The sequence below is a fragment of the Panulirus ornatus genome, chromosome 57 (assembly GCF_036320965.1).
Source record: "Panulirus ornatus isolate Po-2019 chromosome 57, ASM3632096v1, whole genome shotgun sequence".
NCBI lineage: Eukaryota > Metazoa > Arthropoda > Malacostraca > Decapoda > Palinuridae > Panulirus > Panulirus ornatus.
Genome location: NC_092280.1, coordinates 13,264,416 through 13,286,163, shown reverse-complemented (window position 1 = coordinate 13,286,163; position 21,748 = coordinate 13,264,416). Strand labels below are relative to the sequence as shown.

Below are 21,748 nucleotides of genomic sequence, written 5' to 3'. Positions count from 1 at the left end.
GAGAGAGATGGGTGATTATTGGCGCATATGCACCTGGGCATGAGAAGAAAGATCATGAGAAGCAAGTGTTTTGGGAGCAGCTGAGTGAGTGTTAGTAGTTTTGATGCATGAGACCGGGTTATAGTGATGGGTGATTTGAATGAAAAGGTGAGTAATGTGGCAGGTGAGGGAATAATTGGTGTACATGGGGTGTTCAGTGTTGTAAATGGAAATGGTGAAGAGCTTGTAGATTTATGTGCTGAAAAAGGACTGGTGATTGGGAATACCTGGTCTAAAAAGAGAGATATATATAAGTACACGTATGTAAGTAGGAGAGATGGCCAGAGAGCGTCATTGGATAATGTATTAATTGATAGACACACGAAAGAGAGACTTTTTGGATGTTAATGTGCTGAGAGGTGCAACTGGAGGGATGTCTGATCATTATCTTGTGGAGGCGAAGGTGAAGATTTGTAGAGGTTTTCAGAAAAGAAGAGAGAATGTTGGGGTGAAAAGAGTGGTGAGAGTAAGTGAGCTTGGGAAGGAGAATTGTGTGAAGAAGTACCAGGAGAGATTGAGTACATAATGGAAAAAGGTAAGAACAAAGGACGTAAGGGGAATAGGGGAGGAATGGGATGTATTTAGGGAAGCAGTGATGGGTTGCGCAAAAGGTGCTTGTGGCATGAGAAGTGTGGGAGGTGGGCACATTAGAAACGGTAGTGAGTGTTGGGATCAAGAAGATTATTAATGAAAGAGAAGAGAGAGGCATTTGGACGATTTTTGCAGGAAAATAATGTAAATGACTGTGAGATGTATAAAAGAAAGAGGCAGGAGGTCAAGAGAAAGGTGCATGAGGTGAAAAAGAGGGCAAATGAGAGTTGGGGTGAGAGAGTATCATTAAATTTTAGGGAGAATAAAAAGATGTTTTGGAAGGAGGTAAATAAAGTGCATAAGACAAGGGAACAAATGGGAACTTCAGTGAAAGGGGCAAGTGGGGAGGTGATAACAAGTAGTGGTGATGTGAGAAGGAGATGGAGTGAGTATTTTGAAGGTTTGTTGAATGTGTTTGATGATAAAGTGGTAGATATAAGGTGTTTTGGTTGAAGTGGTGTGCAAAGTGAGAGGGTTAGGGAAAATGATTTGGTAAAGAGAGAAGAGGTAGTAAAAGCTTTGCAGAAGATCAAAGCCAGCAAGGCAGCAGGTTTGGATGGTATTGCACTGGAATTCATTAAAAAAGGGGGTGACTGTATTGTTGACTGGTTAGTAAGGTTATTCTATTGTATGTATGACTCATGTTGAAGTACCTGAGGATTGGAGGAATGCTTGCATAGTGCCACTGTACAAAGGCAAAGGGGATAAAAGTGAGTGCTCAAATTACAGAGGTATACGTTTGTTGAGTATTCCTGGGAAATTATATGGGAGGGTATTGATTGAGAGGGTGAAGGCATGTACAGAGCAACAGATTGGGGAAGAGCAGTAAGTTTTCAGAAGCAGTAGAGGATGTGTGGATCAGGTGTTTGCTTTGAGGAATGTTTGAGAAATACTTAGAAAAGCAAATGGATTTGTATGTAGCATTTATGGATCTGGAAAAGGCATATGATAAGAGTTGATAGAGATGCTCTTTGGAAGGTATTAAGAATATATGGTGTGGGAGGCAAGTTGTTAGAAGCAGTGAAAAGTTTTTATCGAGGATGTAAGGCATGTGTACGTGTAGGAAGAGAGGAAAGTAATTGGTTCTCAGTGAATGTAGGTTTGCGGCAGGGGTGTGTGATGTCTCCATGGTTGTTTAATTTGTTTGTGGATGGGGTTGTTAGGGAGGTGAATGCAAGAGTTTTGGAAAGAGGGGCAAGTATAAAGTCTGTTGTAGATGAGAGAGCTTGGGAAGTGAGTCAGTTGTTGTTGTTCGCTGATGACACAGCGCTGGTGGCTGAATCGTGGGAGAAACTGCAGAAGCTGGTGACTGAATTTGGTAAAGTGTGTGAAAGAAGAAAGCTGATAGTAAATGTGAATAAGAGCAATGTTATTAGGTACAGTAGGGTTGAGGGACAAGTAAATTGGGAGGTAAGTTTGAATGGAAAAAAACTGGAGGAAGTGAAGTGTTTTAGATATCTGGGAGTGGATTTGGCAGCGGATGGAACCATGGAAGCAGAAGTGAATCATAGGGTGGGGGAGCGTTGAAGAATGTGTGGAAGTCGAAAATATTATCTTGGAAAGCAAAAATGGGTATGTTTGAAGGAACAGTGGTTCCAACAATGTTATATGGTTGCAAGGCGTTGGCTATGGACAGAGTTGTGTGGAGGAAGGTGGATGTGCTGGAAATGAGATCTTTGAGGACAATATGTGGTGTGAGGTGGTTTGATCGAGTAAGTAATGAAAGGGTAAGAGAGATGAGTGGTAATAAAAAGTGTGGTTGAGAGACCAGAAGAGGGTGTTTTGAAATGGTTTGGTCACATGGAGAGAATGAGTGAGGAAAGATTGACTAAGAGGATATATGTGTCAGAGGTGGAGGGAATAAGGAGAAGTGGGAGACTAAATTGGAGGTGGAAAGATGGAGTGAAAAAGATTTTGAGTGATTGGAGCCTGAACATGCAGGAGGGTGAAAGGCATGCAAGGAATAGAGTGAACTGCAATGATGTGGTATACCGGGGTCGACGTGCTGTCAACGGATTGAACCAGGGCATGTGAAGCATCTGGGGTAAACCATGGAAAGTTCTGTGGGGCCTGGATGTGGAAAGGGAGCTGTGGTTTTGGTGCAATATTACATGACAGCTAGAGACTGAGTGTGAACAAATGTGACCTTTGTTGTCTTTTCCTAGCGCTACCTCGTGCACATGCGGGGAAGGGGTTGTTATTTCATGTGTGGTGCGGTGGCGATGGGAATGAATAAAGGCAGACAGTATGAATTATGTACATGTGTATATATGTATATGTCTGTGTGTATATATATATGTATACGTTGAGATGTATAGGTATGCATATTTGCGTGTGTGGATGTGTATGTATATAACATATACATGTGTATGTGGGTGGGTTGGGCCATTCTTTCGTCTGTTTCCTTGCCCTACCTCACTAACGCGGGAGACAGCAACAAAGCTAAATAGCTAAAATAATTTTTTTTTTTTTTTTTTTTGCTTTGTTGCTGTCTCCTGCGTTTGCGAGGTAGCGCAAGGAAACAGACAAAAGAAATGGCCCAACCCACCCCCATACACATGTATATACATACGTCCACACATGCAAATATACATACCTACACAGCTTTCCATGGTTTACCCCAGACGCTTCACATGCCCTGATTCAATCCACTGACAGCACGTCAACCCCGGTATACCACATCGCTCCAATTCATTCTATTCCTTGCCCTCCTTTCACCCTCCTGCATGTTCAGGCCCCGATCACACAAAATCTTTTTCACTCCATCTTTCCACCTCCAATTTGGTCTCCCTCTTCTCCTCGTTCCCTCCACCTCCGACACATATATCCTCTTGGTCAATCTTTCCTCACTCATTCTCTCCATGTGCCCAAACCATTTCAAAACACCCTCTCCTGCTCTCTCAACCACGCTCTTTTTATTTCCACACATCTCTCTTACCCTTACATTACTTACTCGATCAAACCACCTCACACCACACATTGTCCTCAAACATCTCATTTCCAGCACATCCATCCTCCTGCGCACAACTCTATCCATAGCCCACGCCTCGCAACCATACAACATTGTTGGAACCACTATTCCTTCAAACATACCCATTTTTGCTTTCCGAGATAATGTTCTCGACTTCCACAACAAGTTCCTGAGTGCACTTTCATGTAATGATCACATCATCAGGGGAGATACAAGAAAGAAATATAACAATCAATTGATATACAACGAAGAGACATAGCTAGGACGCCATTTGGTAAACAAGTGATTGTCCAAGACAGACAATGAGCATATCATAAACTTATGTCGAGAATAAGGAGAATTGTTTACAAATCTTAACAATAAAGTTATCCAATTTGTACAGACCTTTAATAACATGAAGGATATAATTTTTTGTATATTCAATAATAGAAGATTCAATGATATTTCTCATCGTACTGGAGTTAGAGGTAATAACTGAGATGGCATTACTCTAGTCAATACAATGATCATACTTTTTAACATGATTAAACAAGGCATTTGATTCTTGTCCTGTTCTTATACTCTATTAATGTTTCTTATGTCAGTGAGGTAGCACCAGGAAACAGATGCAGAACGGCCCATCCACTCATATACACATTTATATACATAACACCCACATACGCACATATACACATTAACATATACAAACACATATGCAGACATTATATACATACACATGTACATATCTATAATTGCTTGCCTTCATCCTTTCCTGTTGCTACCCCGCCCCAATAGAAACAGCATCATTGTCCCCTGCTTCAGCGAGGTAGCGCCAGGAATACAAACAAAAGGACCTGTTCATTTACACTCAGTCTCTAGCTGTCATGTGTAATGCACTGAAACCACAGCTCCCTATCCACATCCAGGCCCCACAGACTTTTCCATAGTCTACCCAGATGCTTCACATGCCCTGGTTCAGTCCACTGACAGCATGTCGACCCCTGGTATACCACAGCATTCCATGCTTCACACCCTCCTGTATGTTCAGGCCCCGATCACTCAAAATCTTTTTCAATCCATCCTTCCACCTCCAATTTGGTCTCCCATTTCTCCTTCTTCCCTTCACTTCTGTGGAAGGATTGACAAAGACGATTCTTTGTCAATCCTTCCACACTCATTCTCTCCATATGTCCAAACCATTTCAACACACCCTCCTCTGCTATATCAACCATACTCATTATTTCCACACATCCCTCTTACCCTTACATTACTTACTCAATCAAACAACCTTACACCACATATTGTTCTTAAATATTTTATTTCCAACACCCTATCTATAGCCCATACCATGCAACCATACAACATAGATGGAACTACTATTCTATCAACCATACCCATTTTTGCTCTCCATTGCTCCCAGAACCTTCACCCCCTCCCCCATCCTGTGACTCACTTTTGCTTCCATGATTCCATCTGCTGGTAAGTCCACTCCCAGATATCTAAAATACTTTACTTCCTCCAATTTCTCTCCATTCAAACTTACATCCCAATCACTTATCCCTTAACCCTACTGAACCTAATAACCTTGCTCTTATTCACACTTAGTCACAAGTTTCTCCTTTCACACACTTCCAAACTCAGTCACCAACCTCTGCAGTTTCTCACATGAATCAACCACTAGAGCTGTATCAATGTCTTTAGTCTTTAGTGCCTCATCCTTATCAGGCCTCTAGAAGAGGACAACTCCACTGCAGCATTTCCAAAGGCTCCTACCTAATGTTCCTGTCTAATGCTCCAACCTACTCCTTCTACTTAATGTTCCTGCTTCAATATTCCTACTACTACTTCTAATTATAATTATAATAATATAATTTATAAGTAAGATTATTAGTGAAAGAGAAGAGAGAGGCATTTGGACAATTTTTGCAGGGAAAAAATGCAATTGAGTGGGAGATGTATAAAAGAAAGAGACAGGAGGTCAAGAGAAAGGTGCAAGAGGTGAAAAAAAGGGCAAATGAGAGTTGGGGTGAGAGAGTATCATTAAATTTTAGGGAGAATAAAAAGATGTTCTGGAAGGAGGTAAATAAAGTGCGTAAGACAAGGGAGCAAATGGGAACTTCAGTGAAGGGCGCAAATGGGGAGGTGATAACAAGTAGTGGTGATGTGAGAAGGAGATGGAGTGAGTATTTTGAAGGTTTGTTGAATGTGTTTGATGATAGAGTGGCAGATATAGGGTGTTTTGGTCGAGGTGGTGTGCAAAGTGAGAGGGTTAGGGAAAATGATTTGGTAAACAGAGAAGAGGTAGTGAAAGCTTTGCGGAAGATGAAAGCCGGCAAGGCAGCAGGTTTGGATGGTATTGCAGTGGAATCTATTAAAAAAGGGGGTGACTGTATTGTTGACTGGTTGGTAAGGTTATTTAATGTATGTATGTCTCATGGTGAGGTGCCTGAGGATTGGCGGAATGCGTGCATAGTGCCATTGTACAAAGGCAAAGGGGATAAGAGTGAGTGCTCAAATTACAGAGGTATAAGTTTGTTGAGTATTCCTGGTAAATTATATGGGAGGGTATTGATTGAGAGGGTGAAGGCATGTACAGAGCATCAGATTGGGGAAGAGCAGTGTGGTTTCAGAAGTGGTAGAGGATGTGTGGATCAGGTGTTTGCTTTGAAGAATGTATGTGAGAAATACTTAGAAAAGCATGGATTTGTATGTAGCATTTATGGATCTGGAGAAGGCATATGATAGAGTTGATAGAGATGCTCTGTGGAAGGTATTAAGAATATATGGTGTGGGAGGCAAGTTGTTAGAAGCAGTGAAAAGTTTTTATCGAGGATGTAAGGCATGTGTACGTGTAGGAAGAGAGGAAAGTGATTGGTTCTCAGTGAATGTAGGTTTGCGGCAGGGGTGTGTGATGTCTCCATGGTTGTTTAATTTGTTTATGGATGGGGTTGTTAGGGAGGTAAATGCAAGAGTTTTGGAAAGAGGGGCAAGTATGAAGTCTGTTGGGGATGAGAGAGCTTGGGAAGTGAGTCAGTTGTTGTTCGCTGATGATACAGCGCTGGTGGCTGATTCATGTGAGAAACTGCAGAAGCTGGTGACAGAGTTTGGTAAAGTGTGTGGAAGAAGAAAGTTAAGAGTAAATGTGAATAAGAGCAAGGTTATTAGGTACAGTAGGGTTGAGGGTCAAGTCAATTGGGAGGTGAGTTTGAATGGAGAAAAACTGGAGGAAGTGAAGTGTTTTAGATATCTGGGAGTGGATCTGGCAGCGGATGGAACCATGGAAGCGGAAGTGGATCATAGGGTGGGGGAGGGGGCGAAAATTCTGGGGGCCTTGAAGAATGTGTGGAAGTCGAGAACATTATCTCGGAAAGCAAAAATGGGTATGTTTGAAGGAATAGTGGTTCCAACAATGTTGTATGGTTGCGAGGCGTGGGCTATGGATAGAGTTGTGCGCAGGAGGATGGATGTGCTGGAAATGAGATGTTTGAGGACAATGTGTGGTGTGAAGTGGTTTGATCGAGTGAGTAACGTAAGGGTAAGAGAGATGTGTGGAAATAAAAAGAGCGTGGTTGAGAGAGCAGAAGAGGGTGTTTTGAAGTGGTTTGGGCACATGGAGAGAATGAGTGAGGAAAGATTGACCAAGAGGATATATGTGTCGGAGGTGGAGGGAACGAGGAGAAGAGGGAGACCAAATTGGAGGTGGAAAGATGGAGTGAAAAAGATTTTGTGTGATCGGGGCCTGAACATGCAGGAGGGTGAAAGGAGGGCAAGAAATAGAGTGAATTGGAGCGATGTGGTATACCGGGGTTGACGTGCTGTCAGTGGATTGAATCAAGGCATGTGAAGCGTCTGGGGTAAACCATGGAAAGCTGTGTAGGTATGTATATTTGCGTGTGTGGACGTATGTATATACATGTGTATGGGGGGGGTTGGGCCATTTCTTTCGTCTGTTTCCTTGCGCTACCTCGCAAACGCGGGAGACAGCGACAAAGTATAATAAAAAAAAAAATACTTCTACCTCATGTTTCTACGTAATGATGCTGCCTAATGTTCCTACCTGCTACTTCTATCTACTGCTTCAACCATTTTGCCAAAAGGCACGGCTTTCTTCAATCAGCTTCTCAACATTCTACTTACACATCTAATATTCTTCCCTCTCTAGCTGAACTTGCACAAGGACATTACTTTTGAGCAATCAACCAAATGCCTTTTTCTTCTCTTCCACAGCATTTTTAACCTCATTCAGCCACCATGTATTTCCCCTTTTATTCTTGTATCAACAATCTTGTGTCCAACTGCTAATTCTATAACCTTTAACAGTCTTACTCTGAGCATTCAAAACACCTTATTCACACATGAATGCAATCATGCATCTACTACACTTTCATATAAAATTTCTTTCACCCTTTTTTTATATTCTTCTTTGCATTCTTTCTGATTCATCTTCTTGCTTGCCACATGTTTACTTCTCCATTCTTATTTAAATCATATCTCTATTTCTCCCTAATCCTCACCTCCACAGAAATGCAAAATGTTCGGAAACTCCAAAGAATCCTCTCACAACTCTTGCATCCAGCACAACCTTTCTCAGCCTTTCTCCTACTTCCACACAGTCAATCAAATCCACTTGTTCTCTTTTACCACTTCTCATCCATGCAAATGTGGGAATCATTTTATCTTGAAAAAAGATGTTTGCAGACATTTACAAGATAACTTCCTCTCTTGTTTACTCTAGGCACTCCCAATTTACCAACTATCTTGCCAATTTCATCACATCCCACCTTCACATTCAGAACACCAATTACAACTACCTTTCTCTCCCAAAAACTATTCAAATTTCTCCAGAAACTTTTCACTTCACCCTTACCTTACACAGTCTTCATACTCACAGGGGTGTATACACATCCATGCATACTTCTTAATTCCAATCTTTCCTTTCAACCAAACTATTCTTGATTCATTCCATCCATGCTCTGTAATCCCCCCCCATACTCTTGGTAGCAGCATAATCACACATCTTTCTTTCCCTCTTCCCTGATAATTTTCATTCAATCCATTGATACCGCTCATTCTTACACAACTTCCCACCACTTACACTCATCATTTCCATTTTCACTCCATACACCCTACCCAAGGATACCAGTTTCCCTAATCCCCAGAACATCTAAACTATAGCTATTCAAATTTTTCAAAAGCTTCTTCCTTTTACTCTCACCAGTCATTCCATTAACATTCAGATACAACACCCTTAATTGTTAATCTCTTTTATTCTCATGGGAGAACCTATAGCTGATCCAAAAGAAGCTTTTCCAAGACCACTTCTTTAACACAATGGCTGACCTTTTATGTTTGGAAGAAAGAGCTTGGTGCCACACAATTTCAAGATGCTAACTTTTTCTGCTTCCTAAACTAGCAGCATCATGACACAGCCGGAGGGCATTTGTTTAACTCAGATAAATCCCCAGTAGCCTCCAGGACAGTGCCACTTCATCACCAAGTTAGGTAATGAAGGAGTTTCTGATACTGTAGTCACAGGAAATAACACAGCACTGCCAGTATGACATGTCAGTATGTAAAGGACCTCTCATCTGTTCAGAGACTGCCAGACCTAACCTTGAATATGATGTACGAGTTGTGGGCCAGTTTGGCACTTTCAGGCAGTATCCAGGAGGAGGAATATCAAGGTCAATGGTAGAGCCACAAGAAAGTGTCATGGGACACGTCAGCCCATATAATAATTCAGATGCCAAAAAGAACCTGCAGTTTTCTTAGGAACTCCAGAGCAACAACATCTAGATTTACTTTTTTTGAAAGATGTAATCTCTTAAGAAGTACTTTTAAAAATAGTTAAAAATTAATACTAATAACCTAAAGTAAATAAAAGTAGTTAAAAAGAAATACATAAAAAAACACTTTTTCCTTAAAGTGGTTTATCTTTATAACTTACTAAAAAGGTGTTGCTGGGAAATAACTATCCCAAGACGGTGAAAAAAGTAATATAAATGGATGGATGCTGACCAATGAGACCAAATATGTGAAAATGACTGAAGTACTGGATGATGCAAGATCTAAGTACATTTTGCAGTTTCTTCATGCTTTGGAATTCTCTACATTCTCAGTCTTTCCCAATATCTCTGACTTAACACATTTTAAAAGACAAGTTTTCTACTTCCTCCAAAATTCATAATTATTTTGCCTTGTCTTTTCTTTATCCCTTTCATAATCCACTCTATAGCTCACTTAAAGCATGGCCTTGATGTGGACTTTAACATGTGCCTGGAGCCTTAAAAAAAAAAAAGGAGGAAAAATTACTTTGACCACTGTATGTAGAGAATCAATATTTCAACAATGCTCCAAAGTCTGTTAACAATTATCGATACTGTTGGAATAGGAGAATGCATTTTCATCAAACTGGAGCTTATATAAATCATCTATACTCAAGCATGTAGTAACAAAGTCTGAATTCTGTCATTTCTATTAGCTGAATACGATGTATCTCAAAAGCTTAGTTATTCTGCTTTGATTCAAGAGTCTAACTCTTCAAAATTCTGAAAAATTCTATTGGTTTACAACATTATGCGATTCTCAATGTTTGAGTGATTATCTATTTATACGGTACATGGAAGGAGTTTTACGGCTGTAAGACACCACCTCTTGAACATTCTAAACAATCATACAAATTCTTAAAATCTATGTATTATGTATTATGAAATTTTAAATATTGATTAACCATGTCCTCAGTCATCTAATTCATCACATTTTTCAGCTGCATTACCATCTATTTTTAAAAAAGAATTTGCCAATAAGAAAGCAGAGAAAATTAAAATTATGTTGATTCAGACAAGAGAGTCTGGTTCCCACTCTTTAAACTTACTTTCTAAATTTGCGTTCTACTGAATATCAAAGAGGCCACTTTTAAGTGAATACTTTCTGCTAATATAACCTGCAAGGCTTCCTCTGAAATACCTTGTTTGATTTGTTCAACCTAATATAGGTGTGTTTTATGAATTTGTGGCCAAATAACAAAAGCAAAAGCTGCGAATGCAATAACAATTGGGTTTTAAATTAAAAAAGACCATTTGCAAATGAATGTCTCTTGTTTATATAGCCTGAAAAGCTTCCCAGGTACTACCTTATGTGATTCACTCAAAATCTAAGTACAATCCTTTTCCTTTCTGTAGGTGATTCACCTGGTGACTGTTAAATGTACTTACAACAGTCTTAAGGGAATACTGGGATAACAGCTACATTCAGCCTATGACCCTACATATGCCAAGTCTGTCCAATTCCGTGTGTGAATTTTCATTATTCCATATCTCAGCTTCACTAATACTGAAACTACTACTGACCTAATATTCAATTTTACTCCTTTTAGTGCAGAGAAAGAGCCTCCAGAAAATCAGAATTTCCTAAGTATGAATATTTCTGCAGGCTGCTTGAATAACCATGTCTGCTGTCTACTTTATTAGTGAAGAGAATCTATTCACTGAGTTACTATCTATCTTATTTCTGACACTCTTTCCCTCTGGAAACTCCCATCAAGAGGGTGACTATAACAAATGAATCTCCACTTATCCCTGTCCTTACATGCCTCTCTCACATACACCATTCCATGCATTCTTCTGCCATCTCTCTCTCTCTCTCTCTCTCTCTCTCTCTCTCTCTCTCTCTCTCTCTCTCTCTCTCTCTCTCTCTCTTTCTCCAGCACTCTTCCATTCTATTTCACCATGTTCCTCTCACAACAACTCCTTTAAATGTATTATCATACTCTCTCCTTGTAAACTCCCACTCCTGCATTCCTTCCATATGCCCAAACCACCTCAAAGTATTATGTTTCACCCATTTTATCACTCCACAGTTCATTCCCTCTGCATTCCCTGCCATACCAAATCTCTCATACACCTCTTCATTACTTTCTAATTTCCATCTAGTCATACCACATGCTCCTCTCAAACAACTCATTCCACAGCCTTGATTCTTAACATCTGTGACACATCCCATGTCCATGTTTAGGCAGCAAAGATCAGAGTTGGGAGTAATATGCTCTCCCCTAATCCTTCTTCACTTCCATACTTACACCTGAACCCTTCATAATTATATTAAGGAACACCATGACTCTTCTACCCTGTGCTGCCCTCTCCCTTATCTCTCCTTCCATATCACTAAATTTACCAAAGACAGCTCCCAAGGACTGAAATTCTGTCACCTCTTCCAGTCTTTCTCCCTCCATATCTATAACATAAGTAAACTTTCTTCTCTGCTCTAAAGGGCTTTAAAGAATCTATACTTTCACTCTGTTTCTTTCCAAATACCATCATAAAACACCTCTTCTGCAACTCCTCTTCACTCTTGGCATACAACACAATATCATTTGCAAGCAAGCTTGTCAAAAACTGCCAGCCACAGACTTACAGTGCTTAAAATATTTTCTCCATTACAGGGAAAGTTCTACATTGACTTAAAAAGATACAAAAGCACACCCTTTTTAGAGCATTAGCTTAAGTCTAATGATTTACCAACATTGTGACTGTTTTCTCAGCATTTTACAATAGCCTAATACTCCATTACAACTTAACTAAAGTTTATTGAATTACTTTCTAATGTAGGTGAAGCAAATGATCCATGTTCAGTAGAAGTCTAAAGCAGTTTTTTTTCCTGAATTTGCATGGGGTAACTGAATGCTTTAATTTGGTCATCTTATCTATGTTCTTTTTTTTTTTTTTTTTTTTTGCCGGTCTCCCGCGTTTGCGAGGTAGCGCAAGGAAAGACGAAAGAAATGGCCCAACCCACCCCCATACACATGTATATACATACGTCCACACCTACACAGCTTTCCATGGTTTACCCCAGACGCTTCACATGTCCTGATTCAATCCACTGACAGCACGTCAACCCCGGTATACCACATACTGAATACATATATCTATAATTACTCGTGGATCAATTTCAATGAAAGCTTCATATGCCCTAGTTCACTCACTGACAGTATGGCATTCCCTACAAACTATATCACTCCAATTCACTCTATCTCTAGTATACCTTACACCCTCCTGCATGTTTAGGCTCTAATCACTCAAACCTCCTTGCACTCCTTACTTGCATCTCCTCCTTGGGCTCTTCCTTTTCCTTGTTCCCTCAACATTTGACATATATACCTTCTCTCCTCACTAATCCTCCTAAAATGCTTAGACCATTTCAGCACATCTACTTCAATTTTCTCATTTTCAGTCTTCCTCACACCAATATCATCCTTAAACATTTCATTTCCAAATCAGAAAACCTCTTCTCTCACATCCATGAAACACCAACGGGACTACAATATATCAAACATACCCATCTTTGCCTTTAGAGACAGTGAACTCTCTTTCCACACATTCCTCACTGTGCCCAGGATATTTGCTTCCTCACACACTTCAGCTCTCCTGATTCAATGTATTGCCATGTCCACTCCCAGTCATACAAGTCCTCTCCATTCAAATTCACACTCCAAATAAGATGTCTCTTCACTGCTGAACCTAATAATCTTTCTTTTATTCCTATCTACCCTTAACTTTCTCTTTTAACACACACTCCAAAACTCAGTCACCAACTCTGGCAGTTTCTCACTTGACTACATCACCAAAGAACCATGCCATCAGCAAACAAATGACCCATCTCCTAGACACTCCACCCTCAAGTCTCTCTCTCTCTCTCTCTCTAATCCATCATCATCCAATCCATGAAAATATTTGATAACCACAGCAACATTACACACCACTACCCCACCTCACCTTCACCTGCAACTACTCATCTTCCTCTCTTCATGAAAACTCTTCAATATTTCAAGCAGCTTTCCTCCTACACCACATATTCACAATACTTTCCATGAATCATCTCTATCAAACCTAAGCTTTTACCAGATCCAGATGCCATGTGAAAGTCCTTTTCTTTATGCATTTCTTGCACATATTCTTTTAAGCAAATACCTGATCTACACTTCCACTTCTACTACTGAAGGAGTGCTGTTCCTCCCCAGTCAGAAGCTAAGTGTATGCCACCACCCTTTTAATCACCACTCTCTCATAAAACTTACATGTACACTCAAGAAACTTTTACCTCTGTAACTTGAGTATTCACTTTTGCACTACTTGCTTTTACACAATGGCACTATACAGGCATTCTGCCAATCCTTGGGCACCTCAACATTATTCATACATGCAGTGAAAATCCTAACTAACTAATCAACATAAACAATGCCTTTCTTAAGAAGTTGAACTACAGTCCCATCCACTTTAGCTGCCCCTTGCCTTATACAAGGTTTTCACCAACTCTTCTCTTTAAACCAAACCATTTCTATGACTCTCTTACTTCTCATACTAAGGCAGGTATCCAATAAACTGAGCAAGCTCTAGGGGAGCATAAACAGCTGGGCTGACAGTGGACCAACTTATGCAGCCCAATTTTTTAATCTATGTGGGTTTTATTGAAAACATTTTACTTCACTTCACCAAATGCCAGCTTCCATCACATACATACAATGAGAGCTACAATTCAACTGGTCATCACACTGCAGAGAAGAGGATTCACCACATAAAATAGTGGATCCAGAGTTTGAAATTCTAACTCCAAAATCTCAATCTGGAGTCTGAGGTGCAAGGTATATTTATATGGACCTGCGCTCTTGTCTTTTAGGATTGGGGAATAGTGTTCTTAAGAAGAGGTACTCTTGTCCCTGATGAATTATGAAGCTTGAGACCTATTAAGGTAGTTAAAAGGAAATACACTGCATAAACAAACCCAGGAACTCCCAGAGAATTTCTCTGGTGCTGACTACACCAAGACCAAACTCTGAAGGATGGAACAGGGTTCACACTTCTCACTGATAAACCAGGTTACAAGGAACATGGACCTAAATCTAAGTAGAAAGCTCCTACTGACTATCCATGAGGGCAAGTCTGTCATGCAGGTGTCAGTGCAAGGAGATATGTTGCACAAGATGATGATGGGAATAATGAAAACTACATGGTGATAATGAGATTTAATACTTAACCTACCAAAATCTCACCAAAGTGGATAATGACAGGGAAGTAAAACCTACAAATTAAAACAACCACAGCAGGTACCGTAAAAGCTTCCATATTCAATCTCATTAAGAAGTAACACAAAAACACTTACATAAACAAATACAAAGAGAAATATCACATCTCATGTAGATATATATTCAGAAGAAAAAACATGTCCTTGGATGACAAAGAAAAACACTTAGCAAATGCATGCTTGATTTGTTTACAACTAAAAGTGATGGAGAGGGTTCATATGGCAAAGTTCTGATGGTGGCAAACAAAAGGGTGCTGCCAGGGAAAGCACCATGGCTTTGTTGTATGGCACAGAGTGTGCTACAACCTATTCTTGGAAAGTAAGACAGTTTAGCCCTCACGGTAGCTGAGATCGGGCTGTTTGGCCTCATAACATTAGTGCTAACCTCTTATATTCTAAGATCACAGGGAAATCCATGCTAAGGAAGAAAAGTATCACTTTCAAGTAACTGTATATGAAGTGTTTATAATCCTTAATAATGATCTATCACATACATCAGAAATCTTTATGCTTTTCTGGGTTATTCTATTTATTTTGTTTTGTCGCTGCCTCCCGCGTTAGTGAGGTAGTGCAAGGAAACAGACGAAAGAATGGCCCAACCCACCCAAATACACATGTATATACATACACGTCCACACACACAAATATACATACCTATACATCTCAATGTGAACATATATATATATACACACACAGACATATACACATATCCACATGTACATAATTCATACTGTCTGCCTTTATTCATTCCCATCGCCAGCTCGCCACAAATTGAATAACAACCCCCTCCCCCCCTCATGTGTGCGAGGTAGCGCTAGGAAAAGACAACAAAGGCCCCATTCGTTCACACTCAGTCTCTAGCTGTCATGTAATAATGCACCGAAACCACAGCTCCCTTTCCACATCCAGGCCCCACACAACTTTCCATGGTTTACCCCACATGCTTCACATGCCCTGGTTCAATCCATTGACAGCACGTCAACCCCAGTATACCACATTATTCCAATTCACTCTATTCCTTACACGCCTTTCACCCTCCTGCATGTTCAGGCCCCGATCACTCAAAATCTTTTTCACTCCATCTTTCCACCTCCAATTTGGTCTCCCACTTCTCCTCGTTCCCTCCACCTCTGACACATATATCCTCTTGGACAATCTTTCCTCACTCATTCTCTCCATGTGACCAAACCATTTCAAAACATCCTCTTCTGCTCTCTTAACCACACTCTTTTTATTTCCACACATCTCTCTTACCCTTACATTGCTTACTCGATCAAACCACCTCACACCACATATTGTCCTCAAACATCTCATTTCCAGCACATCCACCCTCCTGCTCACAACTCTATCCATAGCCCATGCCTCGCAACCATACAACATTGTTGGAACCACTATTCCTTCAAACATACCTATTTTTGCTTTCCGAGATAATGTTCTCGACTTCCACACATTCTTCAAGGCTCCCAGAATTTTCGCCCCCTCTCCCACCCTATGATTCACTTCCGCTTCCATGGTTCCATCCACTGCCAGATCCACTCCCAGATATTTAAAACACTTTACTTCCTCCAGTTTTTCTCCATTCAAACTTACCTCCCAATTTGCTTGACCCTCAACCCTACTGTACCTAATAACCTTGCTCTTATTTACATTTACTCTTAACTTTCTTCTTTCACACACTTTACCAAACTCAGTCATCAGCTTCTGCAGTTTCTCACATGAATCAGCCACCAGCGATGTATCATTAGCGAACAACAACTGACTCACTTCCCAAGCTCTCTCATCCATAACAGACTGCATACTTGCCCCTCTTTCCAAAACTCTTGCATTCACCTCCCTAACAACCCTATCCATAACAAATTAAACAACCATGGAGACATCACACACCCCTGCTGCAAACCTACATTCACTGAGAACCAATCACTTTCCTCTCTTCCTACACGTACACATGCCTTACATCCTCGATAAAAACTTTTCACTGCTTCAAACAACTTGCCTCCCACACCATATATTCTTAATACCTTTCACAGAGCATCTCTATCAACTCTATCATATGCCTTCTCCAGATCCATAAATGCTACATACAAATCCATTTGCTTTTCTAAGTATTTCTCACATACATTCTTCAAAGCAAACACCTGATCCACACATCCTCTACCACTTCTGAAACCACACAGCTCTTCCCCAATCTGATGCTCTGTACATGCCTTCACCTTCTCAATCAGTGCCCTCCCATATAATTTACCAGGAATACTCAACAAACTTATACCTCTGTAATTTGAGCACTCACTCTTATCCCCTTTCCCTTTGTACAATGGCACTATGCAAGCATTCCGCCAATCCTCAGGCACCTCACCATGAATCATACATACATTAAATAATCTTACCAACCAGTCAACAATCCAGTCACCCCCTTTTTTAATAAATTCCACTGCAATACCATCCAAACCCGCTGCCTTGCCGACTTTTCTGGGTACAAACAAAAAATACCTATTGAGTTCCATTCAACATCTCTTTTATTCATCAAAAAGTATGCTACATAACTTTGAAATAAACCCATCTAATTCATAACTACAATCTATTATCACATGAAGACATACTGCCAAATTATCTCTATAATCTGTGAAATTAACTGTATCACTTCATAACTTACTTATGCTGTGGTACTAGAACAGATCCTCCAGGTGAATAGTAGCTCTTCCCAATCCTAGCCATTTTCAGTACTCTCATGATTCGACTAAAGAGAACATTATAAAGTTGAACACTCTTAGTCATGTCTGTTCGTTTCTTGTAAATTATCTTAATAGTTTCAGTTTCCTGTGTGATGGGATTTGTAGCATGGAGGATAACAATCTGAAAGAATAAAAAGTAACATGTTGTATACTTCTCCCTGCAATGTACTGAACATGAATACTCAAGCAAAGCTCTTTGTGAATGGGAAATGACTTAGTGTAGTCTATGATGGAAAATTCTTTTGTAAAGCAAAAAATCTTGAAGACTATCCAAACAGATAATACCTATAAATTAACAAAGATTTATCAATCCACAACATAACACTATATGTACTAACCTCTCTATGTAGCTTAATAGGTAACCACAAACTAACCCCATCAAAACTCTTCACAGAGCCAATATTGTCTCTGACAGAGTTCAGAAGCTGGAAGCGAAGATTAAGAGCTTCAATTTGTGGGTCAAATTTAACCTCATATTCAAACACAGCCTTGTCAGGTTCAAGGGAAAGACGGATCCAGTTTAATGAAACAGAAAACCTGAAATGAACAAAAAGGTATATGTGTTTCTGTAACTAATTTAGAATTCTGGTTACTAGAAAAATATGTAAAGCCAACACATTTAAATAAGGCAAATGGAAGTCACTATACATAGATACAAACTTTCATACAGACATAGTGAGGAAGAGCATATATGCTAAAGAAATGATGAATATCAAAGGTTTTGGAAAGTGATGAGAAGCAAATGAAAAAAACACAAATTAACCTGACAGAAATTAACCTGACAGTATGATAGTATTCAACACACACTTCTCAAACCTCACTCATAATCCAAAAGACAATTAGACTGACAAAACTGGTAGCTTGTAGAAAGTGGCTTGAATGCTGGACTATTATATATTCATATCAATACCGGCAGCTCTTCATCCTGTCATTAGTGAAAAGGCTCTTGTCACTTTCCTATTTGCAAACTTAATCATTTATTTATTTATCATAAATTGACGCTGTCTCCTGCGTTAGCGAGGTAGCGCAAGGAAACAGATGAAACAATGTCCCAACCCACCCACATACACATGTATATACATAAATGCCCACACATGCACATATACATACCTATACATTTCAACGTATACATACATATACACACACAGACATTATATCATTTTTACTTTGCTTTCTTGCTGTCTCCTGCGTTAGCAAGGTAGCGCAAGGAAACAAATGAAAGAATGGCCCAACCCACCCACATACACGTGTATGTACATACACGTCCACACACGCACATATACATACCTATACATCTCAACGTATACATATATATACACATACATAGACATATACATATATACACATGTATATAATTCATACTGTCTGCCTTTATTCACTCCCATCGCCACCCCATCACACATGAAATAACAACCCCTCCCCCTCATGTGTGCGACGTAGCGCAAGGAAAAGACAACAAAGGCCACATTCGTTCACACTCAGTCTCTAGCTGTCATGTAATAATGCACCGAAACCACAGCTCCCTTTCCACATCCAGGCCCCACACAACTTTCCATGGTTTACCCCAGATGCTTAACATGCCCTGGTTCAATCCACTGACAGCACATCGACCCTGGTATACCACATTGTTCCAATTCACTCTATTCCTTGCACGCTTTTCACCCTCCTGCATGTTCAGGCCCTGATCACTCAAAATCTTTTTCACTCCATCTTTCCACCTCCAATTTGGTCTCCCACTTCTCTTCGCTCCCTCCACCTCTGATACATATATCCTCTATGTCAATCTTTCCTCACTCATTCTCTCCATGTGACCAAACCATTTCAAAACACCCTCTTCTGCTCTCTCAACTACACTCTTTTTTTACTACACATCTCTCTTACCCTTTCATTACTTACTCAATCAAACCACCTCACACCACATATTGTCCTTAAGCATCTCATTTCCAGCACATCCACCCTCCTCCGCACAACTCTATCTATAGCCCACACCTCGCAACCATACAACATTGTTGGAACCACTATTCCTTAAAACAAACCCATTTTTGCTTTCCGAGATAACGTTCTCGCCTTCCACACATTTTTCAACGCTCCCAGAACTTTCGTCCCCTCCCCCACCCTATGACTCACTTCCACTTCCATGGTTCCATCTGCTGCCAAATCCACTCCCAGATATCTAAAAGACTTCACTTCCTCCAGTTTTTCTCCATTCAAATGTACCTCCCAACTGACTTGTCCCTCAACCCTACTGAACCTAATAACATTTACTCTCAGCTTTCTTCTATCACACACTTTACCAAACTCAATCACGTTTCTGCAGTTCCTCACCCAAATCAGCCATCAGCGCTGTATCATCAGTGAACAACAGCTGACTCACTTCCCAAGCTCTCTCATCCACAACAGACTGCATACTTGCCCCTCTTTCCAAAACTCTTGCATTCACCTCCCTAACAACCCCATCCATAAACAAATCAAACAACCATGGAGACATCAAGCACCCCTGCCACAAACCATCATTCACTGTGAACCAATCACTTTCCTCTCTTCCTACTCGTACACATGCCTTACATCCTCGATAAAAACTTTTCACTGCTTCTAACAACTTGCCTCCCACACCATATATTCATAATACCTTCCACAGAGCAACTCTATCAACTCTATCATATGCCTTCTCCAGATTCATATATGCTACATACAAATCCATTTGCTTTTCTAAGTATTTCTCAAATACATTTTTCAAAGCAAACACCTGATCCACACATCCTCTACCACTTCTGAAACCACACTGCTCTTCCCCAATCTGATGCTCTGTACATGCCTTTACCCTCTCAATCAATACCCTCCCATATAATTTACCAGGAATACTCAACAAACTTATACCTCTGTAATTTGAGTACTCACCTTTATCCCCTTTGCCTTTGTACAATGGCACTATGCAAGCATTCCGCCAATCCTTAGGCACCTCACCATGAGTCATACATACATTAAATAACCTTACCAACCAGTGAACAACACAGTCACCCTCTTTTTTAATAAATGCCACTGTAATACCATCTAAACCCACTGCCTTGCTGGCTTTCATCTTCCGCAACACTTTTACAACCTCTTCTCTGTTTACCAAATCATTCTCCCTAACCCTCTCACTCTGCACACCACCTCGACCAAACACATTCAACAAACCTTCAAAATACTCACTCCATCTCCTTCTCACATCACCACTACTGGTTATCACCTCCCCATTAACCCCCTTCACTGATGTTCTCATTTGTTCCCTTGTCTTACGCACTTTATTTACCTCCTTCCAAAACATCTTTTTATTCTCCCTAAAATTTAATGATACTCTCTCACCCCAACTCTCATTTGCCCTCTTTTCACTTCTTGCACCTCTCTCTTGACCTTCTGCCTCTTTCTTTTATACATCTCCCACTCATTTGCATTATTTCCCTGCAAAAATAGTCCAAATGCCTCTCTCTTCTCTTTCACTAATAATCGTACTTCTTCATCCCACCACTCACTACCCTTTCTAATCTGCCCACCTCCCACGCTTCTCATGCCACAAGCAACTTTTGCGCAAGCCATCACTACTTCCCTAAATACATCCCATTCCTCCCCCACTCCCCTTATGTCCTTTGTTCTCAACTTTTTCCAATCTGTACTCAGTCTCTCCTGGTACTTCCTCACACATGTACATATTCATACGTGCTGGTCATCCATTCCTGCCGCCACCCTACCACACATAAAATGATATCCACCTCCCCCCACGAGCACACAAGGTATCGCTAGGAAAAGACGACAAAGGCCACATTCGTTCAGACTCAGTCTCTAGCTGTCATGTGTAATGCACTGAAACCACAGCTCCCTTTCCACATCCAGGCCCCACAAAACTTTCCATGATTTATCCAAGACGCTTCACCTGCACTGGTTCAATCCATTGACAGCAAGTCAACCCCGGTATACCACATCCTTCCAATTCACTCTATTCCTTGCAAGCCTTTCACCCTCCTTTATGTTCAAGCCCCGACCACTCAAAATCTTTTTCACTCCATCTTTCCACCTCCAATTTGGACTCCCACTTCTCCTTGTTCCCTCCACCTTTGACACATATATCCTTTCTTCACTCATTCTCTCCATGTGACCAAACCAATTCAATAGACCCTCTTCTGCTCTCTCAACCAGACTCTTTTTATTACCACACAATTCTCTTACCCTTTCATTACTTACTCGATCAAACCACCTCACACCACATGTTGTCCTCAAACCTCTCATTTCCAACACATCCACCATCCTTTGCACAACCCTATCTATCGCCCATGCCTCACAACCATATGACATTGTTGGAACCACTGTTCCTTCAAACACACCCATT

The 21,748-nt window shown here is 40.5% G+C and overlaps 1 protein-coding gene across 1 annotated transcript in view; it reads right to left on the bottom strand.

Moving 5' to 3' along the window:
• The window catches only part of LOC139766182 (piwi-like protein Ago3), a 471,290-nt gene that overhangs the window by 304,564 nt on the left and 144,978 nt on the right, over window positions 1-21,748 (bottom strand). The window contains exons 6-7 of the mRNA XM_071694451.1: window positions 17,724-17,922; window positions 17,307-17,506 (exon numbers count right to left, since the gene is read on the bottom strand). Coding sequence (XP_071550552.1) covers window positions 17,307-17,506; window positions 17,724-17,922 — 399 coding nt within the window. The remainder of the gene's footprint in view (window positions 1-17,306; window positions 17,507-17,723; window positions 17,923-21,748) is intronic.